The sequence below is a fragment of the Tachysurus vachellii genome, chromosome 23 (genome assembly GCF_030014155.1).
Source record: "Tachysurus vachellii isolate PV-2020 chromosome 23, HZAU_Pvac_v1, whole genome shotgun sequence".
NCBI classification, from domain to species: Eukaryota; Metazoa; Chordata; class Actinopteri; order Siluriformes; family Bagridae; genus Tachysurus; species Tachysurus vachellii.
Genome location: NC_083482.1, coordinates 1,538,338 through 1,555,837, shown reverse-complemented (window position 1 = coordinate 1,555,837; position 17,500 = coordinate 1,538,338). Strand labels below are relative to the sequence as shown.

Below are 17,500 nucleotides of genomic sequence, written 5' to 3'. Positions count from 1 at the left end.
GAGAGAGAGAGAGAGAGAGAGAGAGAGATACAGAGAGAGAGGGGGAGAGAGAGTTACAGAGATAGAGGGGGGAGAGAGAGATACAGAGAGAGGGGGGGTGTTACGCCCCGTCTAGGGGTGAAGGCGAAACATCAAAGGGAATGAGAAACTGGGGTAACTGAAAGATCAATAAACTATCTGATTGGTTCCTGAGGTTCACCTGGTGCCACGCCCTGCTCTAAACCAATCAGGGTTTATCCTGCACAGAAACATAAACACCTCCCCAAAACAGAAAACAAATAGAAAAGGACGTAACAGGGGGAGACAGGAGAGAGAGAGAGAGAGAGAGAGAGAGAGAGAGAGAGAGAGAGAGAGAGAGAGAGAGAGAGAGAGAGAGTGAAAGAGAGTGAAAGAGAGTGAAAGAGAGTGAAAGAGAGAGAGAAAAATAAAACATACTGTAAGTTAATGGACAGATAGACAGATACAGATTAATGGTCAGATGAATGGGTGGATTAATATATGGATGGATGGATGGATGAATACATGAATAATGGTTTTATATGAAAGAATGGATGCTGGATTAATGGATGGATGAATGATTAGATAGTGAACTAAAGGAGAAACAGATGGATGATGGTTAAATGGATATCAGAGTAAACACCTGCATTATCCATTCATTCATCTGTCCATTCATCAGTTCATCCAGTGGGTGACATAAAACACTAAGTATCTCCATCACAACTGTTCTGTTAATTCCCAGTTAATCTGCCCGTGACTAGTCTCAGGTGCCAATCAGGTGAGATTAGCATGAGCTTAAAGAGTCACACCTTGTTTTAATGCATGAAGGTGTGAAGGATAAACAGCTCTTCTGTGCTGCTTTCCAACAGACGCCGAGCTCCTGAAGCACGTTTCAAATTCAACTCAAAGCCATGACAAGTTGTACAGGAGCATTTAGTGCCTCGGTGTGAGCTAAAGGCTAATAATATCCTGCCTTTAATTAGCAGTCACACGTTAAAAAGCCGTCACAGCCCCAGCTTTAGCATTAGCGATAGCGCCGCCGTCCTGCTCTTCCATCGGAGGCAGATGGGAATTCCAATCTTCTTCAAATTCCACAATCGCAAACTAATTACAGGGTCAGGAATGTCGCCTCAGGACCTCTCTGACCTTTTTCGCTCCCAGAAAGCGGAACAGAATTTCTAATGAGATGCTTTCCCGCTGTCTCTAAGGCGGCCATTTTGACGTGCACTCGAGCGTCCTTGGCGAACACTGAACGTGGAACACAGCCAGAAACAAAATTAAACGTCGCTCTGTTAATAAAAACGTCCGTCGTAGCTAATCGTCAGAATGTGAGCGTGTAACGAGATACCGACTTGATAGCACATACGATGGGGCTGATTATGTAGAATCTTCTGGAAGATGGTATGATATAAAGGATCCACAGAACATCCGCACATGCTCGCTTATGTCTGCTAGGTCAAGCTCTCACATGGGTTCGGCTTGATCAGGATTGGGAATCTTTGCTGCAGTAGACTTAAAGGTGGGGTCTCCGTTGTTTGAAAGCCAATGTTGATATTTGAAAACACCAAAACAAACACGCCCCTCTGTGGCTTAGTGGTTAGCACGTTCGCCTCACACCTCCAGGGTTGGGGTTCGATTCCCGCCTCCACCTTGTGTGTGTGGAGTTTGCATGTTCTCCCCGTGCCTCGGGGTTTCCTCCGGGTACTCCGGTTTCCTCCCCCGGTCCAAAGACATGCATGGTAGGTTGGCATCTCTGGAAAATTGTCCGTAGTGTGTGAATGAGTGTGTGTGTGTGTGTGCCCTGTGATGGATTGGCACTCCGTCCAGGGTGTATCCTGCCTTGATGCCCGATGACGCCTGAGATAGGCACAGGCTCCCCGTGACCCGAGGTAGTTCGGATAAGTGGTAGAAGATGAGAAAATGAATGAATGAAACACGCCCCTAACACAAATAGGTCCCACCCCTGTATTGATAGCTCCGCCCACACATCCTCCATGTCAATGTTAAAACCGCTTTCTGCTAACGTCACACATGCGCACTGAACTCTCTCTCTGCCCATATTGACAAGCCACGCCCCTTTCTGCTCATTGGCTACACGTTTGTTTTGTTTTTGTTTTTTTATTATTCGGCCCAACTCAGTTTTCTGAAGCATTTTTCAAAAATCGGAGACCCTGCCTTTAACACAGGACACCCAGCTTGTGTGAACAGCCGTGTGGCTACGATGTCAGAGTACAAACTCACGAACGATGAGGAGATCTTTCACACTTTATTTATTCCTAATTGGAAATATGGAAAATTTCCAGGTTTTGGTTGAAGGTTTCAGATTCTACACGAACAGAGCTGAAGGTTGTAGAGCGAGACCCTGCTGTGGTGTCTGTTGTGTTATATAGATGATTCGAAAGTCTTGTTAAAGGTCTTCAAGTTCCTTAAGCACCGAGTCTACCTTTACTACGTAGCCCCTTCCCCCTGTTTAAGTGGCGGTGTTCCCATAAACATTTAGATCGATGTCTAGAATAACACAGTCGAGGCGATTGAAACCCGTCCTATAATCTTGACGACGCTTGTCTCCACTTCATCAGCTACGATAGCTAGACCGACATCGATTTTTTTCTCTCACAACAGCTTGAGAATGATGAAACTTGAATTAAAGCTAAATTTGTCCATCTTAACACACACACACACACACACACACACACACACACGCACACGCGCTAATAATAAATTCTAGCGTAACCTGACGCTTCTCTTCAAAGCTTTCAGGCTGCATCCGTTTGTCTTTTGATGGCTATTTAATGGCTGTAGCATCTGAAGTGGAACACGCACACAAAGATACGAGCTAGCGCTTAACAAGCTTAATGAGCGTCAACAAAGTGCTTTCGCTAAACACACACGCACAAATATATATTAAAAAAAAATACATAAATAAAAAAGCACCGCCTTGGCTCCCTGTTTTCTTTTATTATAGCGCCGTTACCGTGTGCAGGACTTTGATCATCCCGCGTTTAATGAACTAGCCGTGCTTCTGGAGTGGCGACTGAGGAAAAGGCCAATTAGGGCTGTGTTTCAATCCAATTCTATTTAAACAACAACAACAACAACAACAACAACAAGCTGAAAGACGCGAACACAACCGCAAATCTGAAAGTATTTGTTACTTTTCCTATCTAAGATTTCATTGCTTCTAGGATCTTAGCTAGCTTCCTATTGCTATTATTGCTAATCTGTTTGTGTTTCCACAGAAAAAAAAACCTCTAGCTTTTTTCTGGTAAGTTTTGTTTTTTCCTGTTTCTGGTTTAATGAACTCTTCTGTTTTAATAAACACTTGTAAAGTATCTACATACAGTAGAAGATACACTGGATGAGACAAACTGGACCCATGAACACCATAATAACTGTGTATGTTGTGAAACCTTCGTTGTGTAATCGCAGGTCTGATCTGTTCCATGTTCCTCGTCCTCACGTCCCCAGTCCCCAGTCTCAGGTTACGTGCCAACTGGTATTAATAAATCTGCTTACGCAAGACAACAGCTTCCACGTGGGAATAATTCAGCCTGCCTTGTAAACACCTCACAGGGACCTTTGGCTCATTGAGAAGAGACTCAGTGTGTAGCTGCGTCACAGAGTTTCGAACCGCTTCATCTGAACTCCATCCTTACATAAAGCAGACATTGTTCACGCTTCAGGGATCTACGTGGAAGAAGTCGTCACAGTACTGTTGATGAAGGAGGATGGTGACAAAATCGTTTCTAATCTTCATCCTCGTATTATATGACATCATGTCACATAACAGATCAGTAATGTATCGCTTTATATCAGATGACATGCCACATGCTGCCACATTTGCTTTCACTTTTGCTTTTCTAGGTCGACTGTTGTGTAGGCCTTCCCACAGGTCCCGCCCACAATGCCACTCTAACCACAGGTCCCGCCTACAATGAAACTCTAACCACAGATCCCGCCCACAATGCCACTCTAACCACAGGTCCCGCTTACAATGCCACTCTAACCACAGGTCCCGCTTACAATGCCACTCTAACCACAGGTCCCACTCACAATGCCACTCTAACCACAGGTCCCGCCCACAATGCCACTCTAACCACAGGTCCCGCCCACAATGCCACTCTAACCACAGGTCCCGCCCACAACGCCACTCTAACCACACGTCCCGCCTACAATGCCAACAATGCCACTCTAACCACAGGTCCCACCCACAATGCCACTCTAACCACAGGTCCCACCCACAATGCCACTCTAACCACAGGTCCCGCCCACAATGCCACTCTAACCACAGGTCCCACCCACAATGCCACTCTAACCACAGGTCCCACCCACAATGCCACTCTAACCACAGGTCCCGCCCACAATGCCACTCTAACCACAGGTCCTACCCATAATGCCACTCTAACCACAGGTCCTACCCATAATGCCACTCTAACCACAGGTTCCGCCCACAATGCCACTCTAACCACAGGTCCCACCCACAATGCCACTCTAACCACAGGTCCCACCCACAATGCCACTCTAACCACAGGTCCCGCCCACAATGCCACTCTAACCACAGGTCCCGCCCACAATGCCACTCTAACCACAGGTCCCGCCCACAATGCCACTCTAACCACAGGTCCCGCCCACAATGCCACTGTATCTAATCAGATCAAAGTTCTTGTTTCAAATGTGACTTCAACCAACTGGCCCATGACTCCAGGCTCAGTCACTGTTGTACATGACAGCAGAGCTACAAAATGGATGAAATGCTGAATTCTGCCAGCACTTTCTCCACACTGTAGATCACTGAGGCACAAGGCTGGTGTTATTATGCGCTTGTGTAACCATATAACCAAGAATTCCTGTAACGGAGCAGGATCTTCATGTGACCCGCACGCTCTCTACAGTATGGGTTGAGCAGATTGAGAGGTCTGCTGTTCAAACAGTGCATAACTAACAGGATGCTGTCTTCATTACGCCTCCACCAATCAGGCCACAGTTCCCGCCACAGCAGACATTGTAAATATTCACCAAATGAAATGATGTCAGGTAGAGGATCATGTTAGGATCTACAAGTTGTGCTCCCGAACCTCCAGCAAACGTCAAACGTGTTCGGTGAAACTGAAAGATGAAAGATTTATTCATTTGTTGTATATATAATGAGAGGCGTGAGGTGAACCTGAGGAAAACAGGAGCCGAGCCACAATTCTGTTTGCCCCGATGTTCCCCAGCACTCGGTCTATTGTCTGCTGAGGAAGAGAGCGTGTGTGGGGTGAGGATGAGGAAACAGAGGCAGTCGCAAGAAGAACCAATCAATCGTGTCATTTTCTCATCAAGCCTGGAGCTGTAACAGGAGAGATCGAGACGGTGTGAGTGCGAGAGTAACTCTCTCTCTCTCTCTCTCTCTCTCTCTCTCTCTCTCTCGCTCGGTGCAGATAAAGCCGCCCTGTGTGCCGTCCGTGCCTGCTGGGGAACATTACGGCAAAGCAAAGCAAACACAATTATCATGGTACAGACACACAGAGAGCAGGAGAGAGAGCTCCACGAAGCCGAAAGGTCCTGCCTTATGATGTACCATTAGCATCGTTCCGTCCCATCGACCCAGATGCGTTAACGAGCGAGATGGAGAGACTAAAATCACATTTCTGTTTCACGCTGACGAACACGGTTTCGTTCTGCAGATCGTCTCTGCCAAATGTAAACAAACAAACAAAAAATAGCCAAATTGCTAAAGAAATTTCAGTAAGTTTCTACTTTTAGTAATAAGTCCCGTATTATTAAGCACCCGTGAGGATTATAGGTAGAGAGTTATTATATATTATACAGCAAAAATGATGACACAGTGCTAGAGAAGAGAATCTGGGTCAGAAGGCAGGACAGAGATGCACCAGGGGTCAGGATTAGAGCTAAAACAACCACCGAGGGACGTCCTGGTGATGATGTGGTGATGGACAGGAACGTGTAAAGAGCACCAGTATTTAATGACCGATACTCTGAGGTAAACGTGTGTCAATCAGTCAGGCGTCAAGCTTCCATACATCACAAAGAGTTCCTCAGGTCCTGCTCCTGCTCCTGCTCCCAAACCAGACGCCCAAATGTCCTTGAAATCTGATGTGTAGGGATTCTAGTGTTCTCACTAGCTGATATACAGCCTATATGTACATATAATATATATACAATGAAAGAAATCGTGTATGAGGAACATAAGAAGCATGAAGGAACATGAAGAACATGAGGATGATGGTGGAGAAAGCTCTCAGCTCTCAGCTCTCAGCTCTCACACACAGTGTCTGGACATTTCAGGCATCTAAAATCAGCTGTCGTCCGCTACGTATCACACAGCCACTAAATTCCTAACACAGCAGATCGGATTGCAGGATTGCAGGAAGTAGAGGGACGGCACACACACACAAACACACACACTCTCATACACAGACCCACATACACACACTCACACAGAGACACACATAGAGACACACACACAGTCACATAGAGACACACACAGAGACACACTCACACACTAACACCCACACCCAGACATACTCGGAGGCACACACACACACAGACACTTACACAGACACACACACAGACACTTACACAGACACACACAGAGACACACACACACACGCACGCACACTCACACAGAGACACACACAGAGACACACAGAGATACACACACATACACACAGACACTTACACAGAGACACACACACAGAACCAGATACACACACACACACACACTCACACAGAGACACACAGAGACAGACTCACACACTCACACCCACACCCAGACATACTCAGAGGCACACACACACACTCTCACACACAGACCCACACACACACAGTCACACAGAGACACACATAGAGACACACACAGTCACATAGAGACACACACAGAGACACACTCACACACTCACACCCACACCCAGACATACTCGGAGGCACACACACACACACACAGACACTTACACAGACACACACACAGACACTTACACAGACACACACACAGACACTTACACAGACACACACAGAGACACACACACACGCACACACACTCACACAGAGACACACAGAGATACACACACATACACACAGACACTTACACAGAGACACACACACAGACCCAGATACACACACACACACCCACACCCAGACATACTCAGAGGCACAAACACACAGACACACACACAGACACACAGAGACACACAGAGACACACACACAGGGTTGGCGTATTACTTGCCAATCATTTAGGGAATAGTAATAAACACCAGTGTTACAGGTCACAAGGGATCATCATAGGAGTTTAATTACACAAACGTTGTCACTGACTGATTCACTCTGAAGGTGAAGGTCATCACAGAGTCCTGTGTCGGTCTGCTCAGAACTCTTAATATTAAATCTATAATAAAAAATCCATGCGTGTGATCGGGATGACGGAGAGACGGATTCATGTATAGACACGAGACTCAGAGACAGAATATGTCTAGCCACCTCGGTTACCGTAACAACGGCAAACAGCTAGCTACTAAGCAACGTGTTAAGTTGATATCAAGGCATCGGTGTAGAAATGCTTCAGACGGGAGAAGGAGAAAAGTGCAGGCTGCAGTGAGAGAAAAGGTTTAACATGAGGCCGTTTAAAATGAAGTGAAGCTCTTCAAAAGAAAAAAGAGACAAGAAAAAAATGTATCAGAAAGAAAAAATGGTTTAATATAAACACAAGGACTGAGGACGTGTTTACTGTTACTCCAGAGAGTGAAATCACTCTGAGTGAAATCACCCACAAATGTGGGTGTGTGTGTGTGCATCTTCTGTGTGTGTGTCTCAGTGCGTCTGTGTGTGCGTGTGTGTGTGTGTGAGTGAATCTTCTGTGTGTGCGTGTGTGTGTGTCTGAGTGCGTGTGTGTGTGTGTGCATGCGTGTGTGTCTGTGTCTGAGTGCGTCTTTGTGTGTGCGTGTGTGTGTGTGAGTGCATCTTCTGTGTGTGTCTCAGTGCGTCTGTGTGTGCGTGTGTGTGTGTGAGTGAATCTTCTGTGTGTGCGTGTGTGTGTGTCTGAGTGCGTGTGTGTGTGTGTGCATGCGTGTGTGTCTGTGTCTGAGTGCGTCTTTGTGTGTGCGTGTGTGTGTGTGAGTGCATCTTCTGTGGGTGCGTGTGTGTGTGTCTGAGTGCGTGTGTGTGTGTGTGTGTGCGTGCGTGTATGTGTATGAGTGCGTCTTTGTGTGTGCGTGTGTGTGAGTGTGTCTGTGTGTGTGTGCGCGTGTGTCTCAGTGCGTCTGTGTGTGCGTGTGTGTGTGTGAGTGAATCTTCTGTGTGTGCGTGTGTGTGTGTCTGAGTGCGTGTGTGTGTGTGCATGCGTGTGTGTCTGTGTCTGAGTGCGTCTTTGTGTGTGCGTGTGTGTGTGAGTGCATCTTCTGTGGGTGCGTGTGTGTGTGTCTGAGTGCGTGTGTGTGTTTGTGTGTGCGTGCGTGTATGTGTATGAGTGCGTCTTTGTGTGTGCGTGTGTGTGAGTGCGTCTGTGTGTGTGTGCGCGTGTGTCTGAGTGCGTCTGTGTGTGTGTGAGTGTGTGTGTGAGTGTGTCTGCGTGTGTCTGCGTGCGTGCATGTGTGTGTGTCTGAGTGCGTCTGTGTGTGTGTGTGCTTGCGTGCATGTGTGTCTGTGAGTATGTGAGTGCGTCTGTGTGTGTGTGTCTGAGTGTGTGTGTGAGTGTGTGTGTGTGAGTTTAGCACCAGGGTGTGAAGTGTGTACGTGCTGAACATCCTGACTGGATCCAGTAGCACACAAAAACAATCTGTTTACACACAAACAGTAAGAGCATCACTGACAGCTTTGCTGAGCAACGCTAGGCTCTAAATATCACTCACTACAAATCCCTAATGATATTTAATGTTGCGTACTAACTGAACAGAAACACAAACACACAATACATCCACAAAACACAGCTGCTAGGCAACTGGGAAACATGAACTACCTCAGTGTAAGGTAGCTAATGACTAGCCATGCAGCTAGCTAACACCTACTGTAGCATTAGCATTTAGAAATGACACTGAATCATCAAAAAGATCAACATTTACCTCAGTGTGGATAAATCACTAAGAAAAGTGTGTGTGTAGAAACAAACCATTCTGTAATTACACAAATACAAACACTGCCATGAGCTCAGTGCTGAGGGAAAGTCTCACCTTCAGGAGTAAACAAACAAGCAAGAGTTTATATGGTGTCACGTGCTTTATGTAACGTATTAGATGATTTTATTTTTATTGTAATGATTATAAAATGAAGTGTGAATTCAGATGGAGTGAATAATGCACCCTATATAGTGCACTACATGCTGTTAAATATATATGAAGGCAATTTGAGATACATCCTGATACTCAAGTGCGCTACATGAAGCAGAGCGAGAGCACAAGATTATTTCTTATATAGTTGTTATTACACAATAATGAGCTGTTATGTAAGCTGTAAGCTGTTCTGCCATAATAATTACTGAAAGCCTGGTAGGCTCCAGTTCAACTGTCATTATGATGTTAGGAGTTTGTGTGTCTGTGTGTGTATGTGTGTGTGTATGTGTATATATGTGTGTGCGTCTGTGTGTGTGTATATATGTATGTGTGTGTATTTGTGTGTGTGAATGTGTATATATGTGTGTGCGTGTCTGTGTGTGTGTATGTGTGTGTGTCTGTGTGTGTGTCTGTGTGTGTGTTTGTCTGTGTGTGTTGTGTATGTGAATATATGTGTGTGTGTATATGTGTGTGTATTTGTGTGTGTCTGTGTGTGTGTATATATACGTATGTGTGTGTGTATTTGTGTGTGTGAATGTGTATATATGTGTGTGCGTGTCTGTGTGTGTATATATGTGTGTGTCTGTGTGTGTATGTGTGTGTGTCTGTCTGTGTGTTTGTCTGTGTGTTGTGTATGTGTGTCTATGTGTGTGTATATATATATATATATATATATATATATGTGTGAATATATGTGTGTGTGTCTGTGTGTGTGTATATATGTGTGTGTGTATTTGTGTGTGTCTGTGTGTGTGTGTATATATATGTATGTGTGTGTGTATTTGTGTGTGTGAATGTTTATGTATATGTGCGTCTGTGTATGTATTTGTGTCTGTGTGTGTATGTGTGTGTGTGTATGTGTGTCTGTGTGTGTGTATGTGTATGTGTGTGTGTGTGTGTATGTGTGTGTGTCTGAACCTGTCTCTTTTTAACACACCATCTTAAACCAAACTAACTTGGTACTCTGTGGTGCTCACATCCATTATTTCACATTTAGTGCTCATTTGTATCTTGTCACTTGTGGGAGGGGCCTGTCCAGCTAGCTAGTTAAACAAAAACTAAATAACACAATAACGAGTGTGAAAACTGCTTGTTTGTTTGTTTGTTTGTTTTTACCCATCATGAGCTGAGGTTCATTCCGGCGTTGTTTTTAGAGTAGATTAGCAAAGTGAGTTAAACTGCACTAACTAATGATAAATGGCAGGATGAGAATAAACCATCATTCATGTTTAGTTGATTTGTTAAACACTTCAGTTAACAGTCAGCAAGTAACTACATGTTTATAACAATGTAGTGCAAATAGTAGCACAATGCAGTGAACAAAGCACAGAATCTATAACCTTACCCTAAATAATGACCATATATAAGTGTTCAGGTACTAAATCTAACACAGTGTTTATTAGCCTTCATGCCTTTAGTCATTGTGGACATACTGTATAGTGCAGCTCTGTGGTGTTCAGGCCATGCATATTGTGCACTATGTATACAGAGTATGAGACATGACTGCATTCACACTCTATATAACGTGTAGTAATAACAGTGGGATGTAATGCACTACATTTATACCCTTAGTAGCCTTTATAGAGCTCTGTGCATTAACACTAAGGAGTGTGAGCTAACACACATCACATATAAAGTCAAGCCTTGCGTAGTGCATGATGGAGCAGGGAGCCGTTCGGGACGCGTGCGCGAGCGCGTACATAAATAACGTCAGAGAATAATCACATCACCATCTGAAGATAAGCAGCGCGTGAATTAAGGAACCAAACCCATGAAATCGATGAGGTGCTACAGCAAGAACGCTCGTGCACGTCTCACGACCCGTGCACTTGTTTACCGGGGGCGCGAGCGCGCGACAAAACCGTTATTTATTACCGTCACACATCAAACACACCCGCACGAGCGACTAACGACTCGTCCGCGCCGGAGTACAGCGTCACTCACCCAGAACACGAAGGAGTAGACGATGAGCAGGGTTTTCAGACACGTTATCACGGGTTTGGTCTCCATTCTCCTCGATGCCATACTACAGTGAACGGGCGGTGCGCGCGCTGCTCTCGTTCCCCTGCGCGAGCTGCGGCCTCTCTCAGTGCTGCCGGTCTCACAGCATCAGCCAATCAGAGAGCGAGCAGCGCCTCCAGGTCCTGCCTTACAGTGACGCTCATCCCCCCACCCCCCACCCCCACCCCCCGTTTATAATCACGTGACATGCACCAAGGGCGATGGCGCAGGTGCATTAACATCAGCAGGAGGAAAAACGCTGCTAATCAAAACAAAACTGTAGGAATTTGTGAAACAATTCTGTTTTATTCCGTAATGTCGCTGTAGAGTCTCAATAAAAAGCGTGTTACGATAAAACAATAGACTTATATGCAATTTAACACGCGCCCTTTGATGTGCTGCGGCGTTGCCAAAGCAACCGACAGAGAAGCCGCTCTATTTCTCCACATGTATACTAACATACTGTTTAGTGCACTAGAGTTTAGTGCACTAGTGTATACTAACATACTGTTTAGTACACTAGTGTATACTTACATACTGTTTAGTGCACTAGTGTTTAGTGCACTAGTGTATACTAACATACTGTTTAGTACACTAGTGTATACTAACATACTGTTTAGTGCACTAGTGTATACTAACATACTGTTTAGTGCACTAGTGTATACTAACATACTGTTTAGTGCACTAGAGTTTAGTGCACTAGTGTATACTAACATACTGTTTAGTGCACTAGAGTTTAGTGCACTAGTGTATACTAACATACTGTTTAGTGCACTAGTGTATACTAACATACTGTTTAGTGCACTAGTGTATACTAACATACTGTTTAGTGCACTAGTGTATACTAACATACTGTTTAGTGCACTAGTGTATACTAACATACTGTTTAGTGCACTAGAGTTTAGTGCACTAGTGTATACTAACATACTGTTTAGTGCACTAGTGTATACTAACATACTGTTTAGTGCACTAGAGTTTAGTGCACTAGTGTATACTAACATACTGTTTAGTGCACTAGAGTTTAGTGCACTAGTGTATACTAACATACTGTTTAGTGCACTAGTGTATACTAACATACTGTTTAGTGCACTAGTGTATACTAACATACTGTTTAGTGCACTAGTGTATACTAACATACTGTTTAGTGCACTAGTGTATACTAACATACTGTTTAGTGCACTAGAGTTTAGTGCACTAGTGTATACTAACATACTGTTTAGTGCACTAGTGTATACTAACATACTGTTTAGTGCACTAGTGTATACTAACATACTGTTTAGTGCACTAGAGTTTAGTGCACTAGTGTATACTAACATACTGTTTAGTGCACTAGTGTATACTAACATACTGTTTAGTGCACTAGTGTATACTAGCATACTGTTTAGTGCACTAGTGTATACTAACATACTGTTTAGTGCACTAGTGTATACTTACATACTGTTTAGTGCACTAGTGTATACTAACATACTGTTTAGTGCACTAGTGTATACTTACATACTGTTTAGTGCACTAGTGTTTAGTGCACTAGTGTACACTAACATACTGTTTGGTGCACTAGTGTACACTAACATACTGTTTAGTGCACTAGTGTATACTAACATACTGTTTAGTGCACTAGTGTATACTTACATACTGTTTAGTGCACTAGTGTTTAGTGCACTAGTGTACACTAACATACTGTTTGGTGCACTAGTGTACACTAACATACTGTTTAGTGCACTAGTGTATACTAACATACTGTTTAGTGCACTAGTGTATACTTACATACTGTTTAGTGCACTAGTGTATACTAACATACTGTTTAGTACACTAGTGTATATTTACATACTGTTTAGTGCACTAGTGTTTAGTACACTAGTGTACACTAACATACTGTTTAGTGCACTAGTGTATACTAACATACTGTTTAGTGCACTAGTGTATACTTACATACTGTTTAGTGCACTAGTGTATACTTACATACTGTTTAGTACACTAGTGTATACTAACATACTGTTTAGTGCACTAGTGTTTAGTGCACTAGTGTATACTAACATACTGTTTAGTGCACTAGTGTATACTTACATACTGTTTAGTGCACTAGTGTTTAGTACACTAGTGTATACTAACATACTGTTTAGTGCACTAGTGTATACTAACATGCTGTTTAGTGCACTAGTGTATACTAACATACTGTATAGTGCACTAGTATAGAAACAACACTGTTCACAACGGGCCACACATGTATACTTACATACTGTTTTGTGTGCTAGTGTGCAAGTTTAAACGAAGGCACAGACCATGGTTTCATTAAAAGACCAGCTACATCCATGTGTATGATATTTAAATATTATGATCTTTTTTGTTTTAGTTACTTACTAATACTAAAAAAGGAACAAGCAGCAAAACTAAATGAAAAGAAATGTCAAAGGAATACAAAGAATTTACTAACTGTTTAACTAAAGTGCTAACTTTAGGATGAAGGTTGGCAAGCTGAGAAAGGAAACAAGCTATCATCTAAAATAATCAAGTTAACTCAATCATTAACAAATGAGTAAATTTTTATTGTAGCTAACAGGATAAACCACGTGTTAGCATTACTGAGAGGAACAGGATTTAAAATCAACTAATTCTTCAGTTTGTTTAATAAGATTGTTAGGGTTTACTGATAAGACAAAAATAATATAAAAGAAAATGAGGAAGAATGTGAGTTAATATGCATTATAGTACACATTAACACACAGAGTAGCGTTGTAGCGAACCGTATAAACCACGTGTTAGCATTACGGTAAACTAGCTAGCATCATCAAAAGGATTTAACATCAACTAATTCTTTAGTTTGTTTAATAATGTCGTTTAGTATTGTTGGGGTTTATTGATATGACAAAAAATATATTCATATAAAATATGATGTAGAAGTTTGTTCAAATGAAATGTGTTCAGATTGTACAAACGTGACAACAGAAGGAATGTAAATTGTCTCTTCTTCACTTCTTCACTCTGCTCATATGATCAACAGCACAGTGAGAAATAAGTTCACACTTCTGTTTCACAATTATCACACTGGTGTGTGCCATCAGCCACCCAAAATTCACAGCCTATTGAGAACCTGGATGGTTCTGCTAATGTTAACTTAGCTATATATTTATTGCTAACAGACGAGGTCATGGTATTGCATATTAAAGAAATACACAAACCGCTAATCCTTTTAGTAATTTAAACGTTTCTTAGTGTTTTGTCCGCTAGCCATCGACCTGTTCATTATGCCTACCTATACCTATTCTTTTTTGTGAAGACCTTCTGTAAAGAAAACATGCTCAGGATTTGAAGGAGAAGTTGACCAAGAACTCAGCGCTAAACTTCTCAGCTCATTCAGGATTTCCACTCATTTATTGCCATATTTATGTATTTTAGACATTTACTGAATAGTGATTTCAGCATTAAATCCTTACTGTGTGTTTAACCGAAAACAATGTAGTGTGTTACGTCCTCATCTCCAGAAGACCAGAAGCTGGTAACTGGTATAAAAAAAGTTAGTGACTGAGCCACCAAACCAGTTTTATTCATTCGTTTATTTACAGAGTACACAGCTTCGGTGAATAGAGGCTATGTACAGAACAAAAGATTACATCAAACAATACATCACTTCGTATGTTAACCAAGTTAATGTCTTATACCAGACATAGGTGAGGTACCAGACATAGGTGAGGTACCAGACATAGGTGAGGTACCAGACATAGGTGAGGTACCAGACATTGGTGAGGTACCAGACATTGGTGAGGTACCAGACATAGGTGAGGTACCAGACATTGGTGAGGTACCAGACATTGGTGAGGTACTAGACATAGGTGAGGTACCAGACATAGGTGAGGTACCAGACATTGGTGAGGTACCAGACATTGGTGAGGTACCAGACATAGGTGAGGTACCAGACATAGGTGAGGTACCAGACATAGGTGAGGTACCAGACATTGGTGAGGTACCAGACATAGGTGAGGTACCAGACATAGGTGAGGTACCAGACATTGGTGAGGTACCAGACATAGGTGAGGTACCAGACATAGGTGAGGTACCAGACATAGGTGAGGTACCAGACATTGGTGAGGTACCAGACATAGGTGAGGTACCAGACATAGGTACCAGACACTGAGCCAATCAAACGAGCTGCTCAGAATTCTGGTGAGCAGGAGCACATACTAAATAAATAAAGCAACATTTATTCATTTTCTTTACACTTAAAAAAAAAAGGTTTGGTGAAAACACCATCATCATAATGACCAAATTCAAAGACAGAATCTGCTTCCTTCATTAATTTGTTGATGTTTTTGTCAAGTCAGTATTAGCCGCCTATCTAGCGCCCTCTAGTGGACGATTAAATAATTACAGTCACTTGGAATTAATGCTGGAAATATAGTCTGTATTTTTAATACAAAATAATAAAAATAAGAAGAAGGGAAAAAAAAACACATCACAGCAAATCCTTTGAATCCACAAAACTGACTCGCTGGTTAACAGTTAAGAGTTAAATGCAGGGAGTTTGTATTCGTTCCTGTGTTTACTTGCTCTGTTGCTGGAATAAGGACGAACATCATCTATTTCCATAAAGAATTTCACGCATGCTGTATCCCAGAGCTACAAGACAGAAGAGAAGATCAGCTTGAACATGTAGAATATTTAAGAGCACAAAATGTAATGATGTTACTAATCAAAAATAACCAGTGTATAATGTGTTTCAGTTTCTCCACTATAGTGAATGGTCGAAAGCGCCGCATGGAGCAGCCACAAGTGGCATCAAAACCCTGAGACTCTGAAACACTAATCTGACCAATTTAGACTCATTTAACACTAAAGGCTTTTGTTTTTTCAGTTTCAGAAGTGACCAGCGATCTATGACAAACATTTTACACACAATTTGATCGTAGATCCGAGTATTACGTACTCTAATTTATCCAGGGCGCAGAAAGGATCCTGCACTAAAGCCAACAGCAGATCGAGCGCTGACTTTGTCAGATCGTTCCCACCCAGGTTCAGCTCTCTGAGATGTGACGGGTTCAACATCAGCGCTGACACCAAAGCAGCGCAGCCTTTACCTGTGACCTCGCAGTTAAACAGTCTGTACAGAGACGGAGAGAGGAACAGAAGCAAAGATCACTTTATAAGTCGTTTGGTGTGAAGAAGAATACCAGAAGCTGGTTTGTTTATCACTTCCTGTTAACTTCTCTGATTATTCTGATGCTAAAACTTACCCGAGTTTCTTTAACACGCACTGTGGATCAGCCAGATTATCAGAAATCAGCTTGACTCCCGAGTCGCTTATTTTATTACTGCTCAGATCCAGCTCTCTTAAGTGGGATGGGTTTGAGCTCAGAGCTAAAGACAGAGCGCTGCAGCCTGCCTCCGTGATCCCGCAGTCACACAACCTGTGAGGGAAAGAGAACGAGCTCGTTGTCCTGGGCTGCCTGCTAGTGCCTGCTGATTGGTTGGAATCTGAGCAACACTCAGTTAGATCATCACAACACACTGTGGTAATTGGAGACGTTCAGCTGAGACCAGCCTGGACATTAAAGGCAATAATAAGTCAAGTGATCAATTCATGCCTTCTCTGAAGCGTTGCACATCAGTTGCACTGCTGTTTGTCACGTGAATTCTGAACCATGAACCCAGACACTAACTGCATTATATATCAGACTTTTACTCTGATACTCAGGAATTCTACGTCTCTCTTCACTGCTTTGGATTTGTCTCAGCTCTCACCTGAGGTGTTGTATGGTTTCAGACCCTGTCCTCGATACGAGTACCGGAACCGTCTGTCTGACATTCCTTTAAAATCAGCCTCGAGTGCACAACTGCGTCCGTCTCAGCCTCTGACCTTTTGACCTCCTAGCTTGGGGTTATGTGAGGATTTAATGCAGAACATCTGAGCCTGAGTGCAACAGAGGGCTGGACGGAGATGATCTAAAGCGCAGGCGAGTCTCAGTTACGCGCAAAATAATGCGTATTTTACTGCAAATACACCCCGAAAACTTATCCCATGGAAGGTTATATTTAAATACAGGAAACTACTCATTCATTTATATTATTGTCTCATTTAAGTGAAGGAAAAGATAGTCAGCTTCTCCTTTTAAAGGTGCGATGCACGACGTTTGAAATCCAATGTTGACATTTGAAATCACCAAAACAAACACGCCCCTAACCCAAATGGGTGTCACCTCTGTTTTGATAGCTCCGCCCACACATACATACGTAACCCAGGTAACTATTA

At 43.0% G+C, this 17,500-nt stretch overlaps 2 protein-coding genes across 4 annotated transcripts in view; both read right to left on the bottom strand.

The window, feature by feature from the left end:
* tspan7b (tetraspanin 7b) overlaps window positions 1-11,364 on the bottom strand; it is a 28,899-nt gene extending 17,535 nt beyond the window's left edge. The window contains exon 1 of the mRNA XM_060859594.1: window positions 11,203-11,364. Coding sequence (XP_060715577.1) covers window positions 11,203-11,283 — 81 coding nt within the window. The 5' untranslated portion in view covers window positions 11,284-11,364. The remainder of the gene's footprint in view (window positions 1-11,202) is intronic.
* Window positions 11,365-14,792: 3,428 nt separating this feature from the next.
* The window catches only part of LOC132838970 (ribonuclease inhibitor-like), a 5,573-nt gene continuing 2,865 nt past the window's right edge, over window positions 14,793-17,500 (bottom strand). For all 3 annotated transcript variants that reach the window (XM_060859680.1, XM_060859679.1, XM_060859678.1), the window contains exons 5-7: window positions 16,485-16,658; window positions 16,178-16,351; window positions 14,793-15,870 (exon numbers count right to left, since the gene is read on the bottom strand). In XM_060859680.1, the coding sequence (XP_060715663.1) occupies window positions 15,849-15,870; window positions 16,178-16,351; window positions 16,485-16,658 (370 nt within the window). In that variant the 3' untranslated portion in view covers window positions 14,793-15,848. The remainder of the gene's footprint in view (window positions 15,871-16,177; window positions 16,352-16,484; window positions 16,659-17,500) is intronic.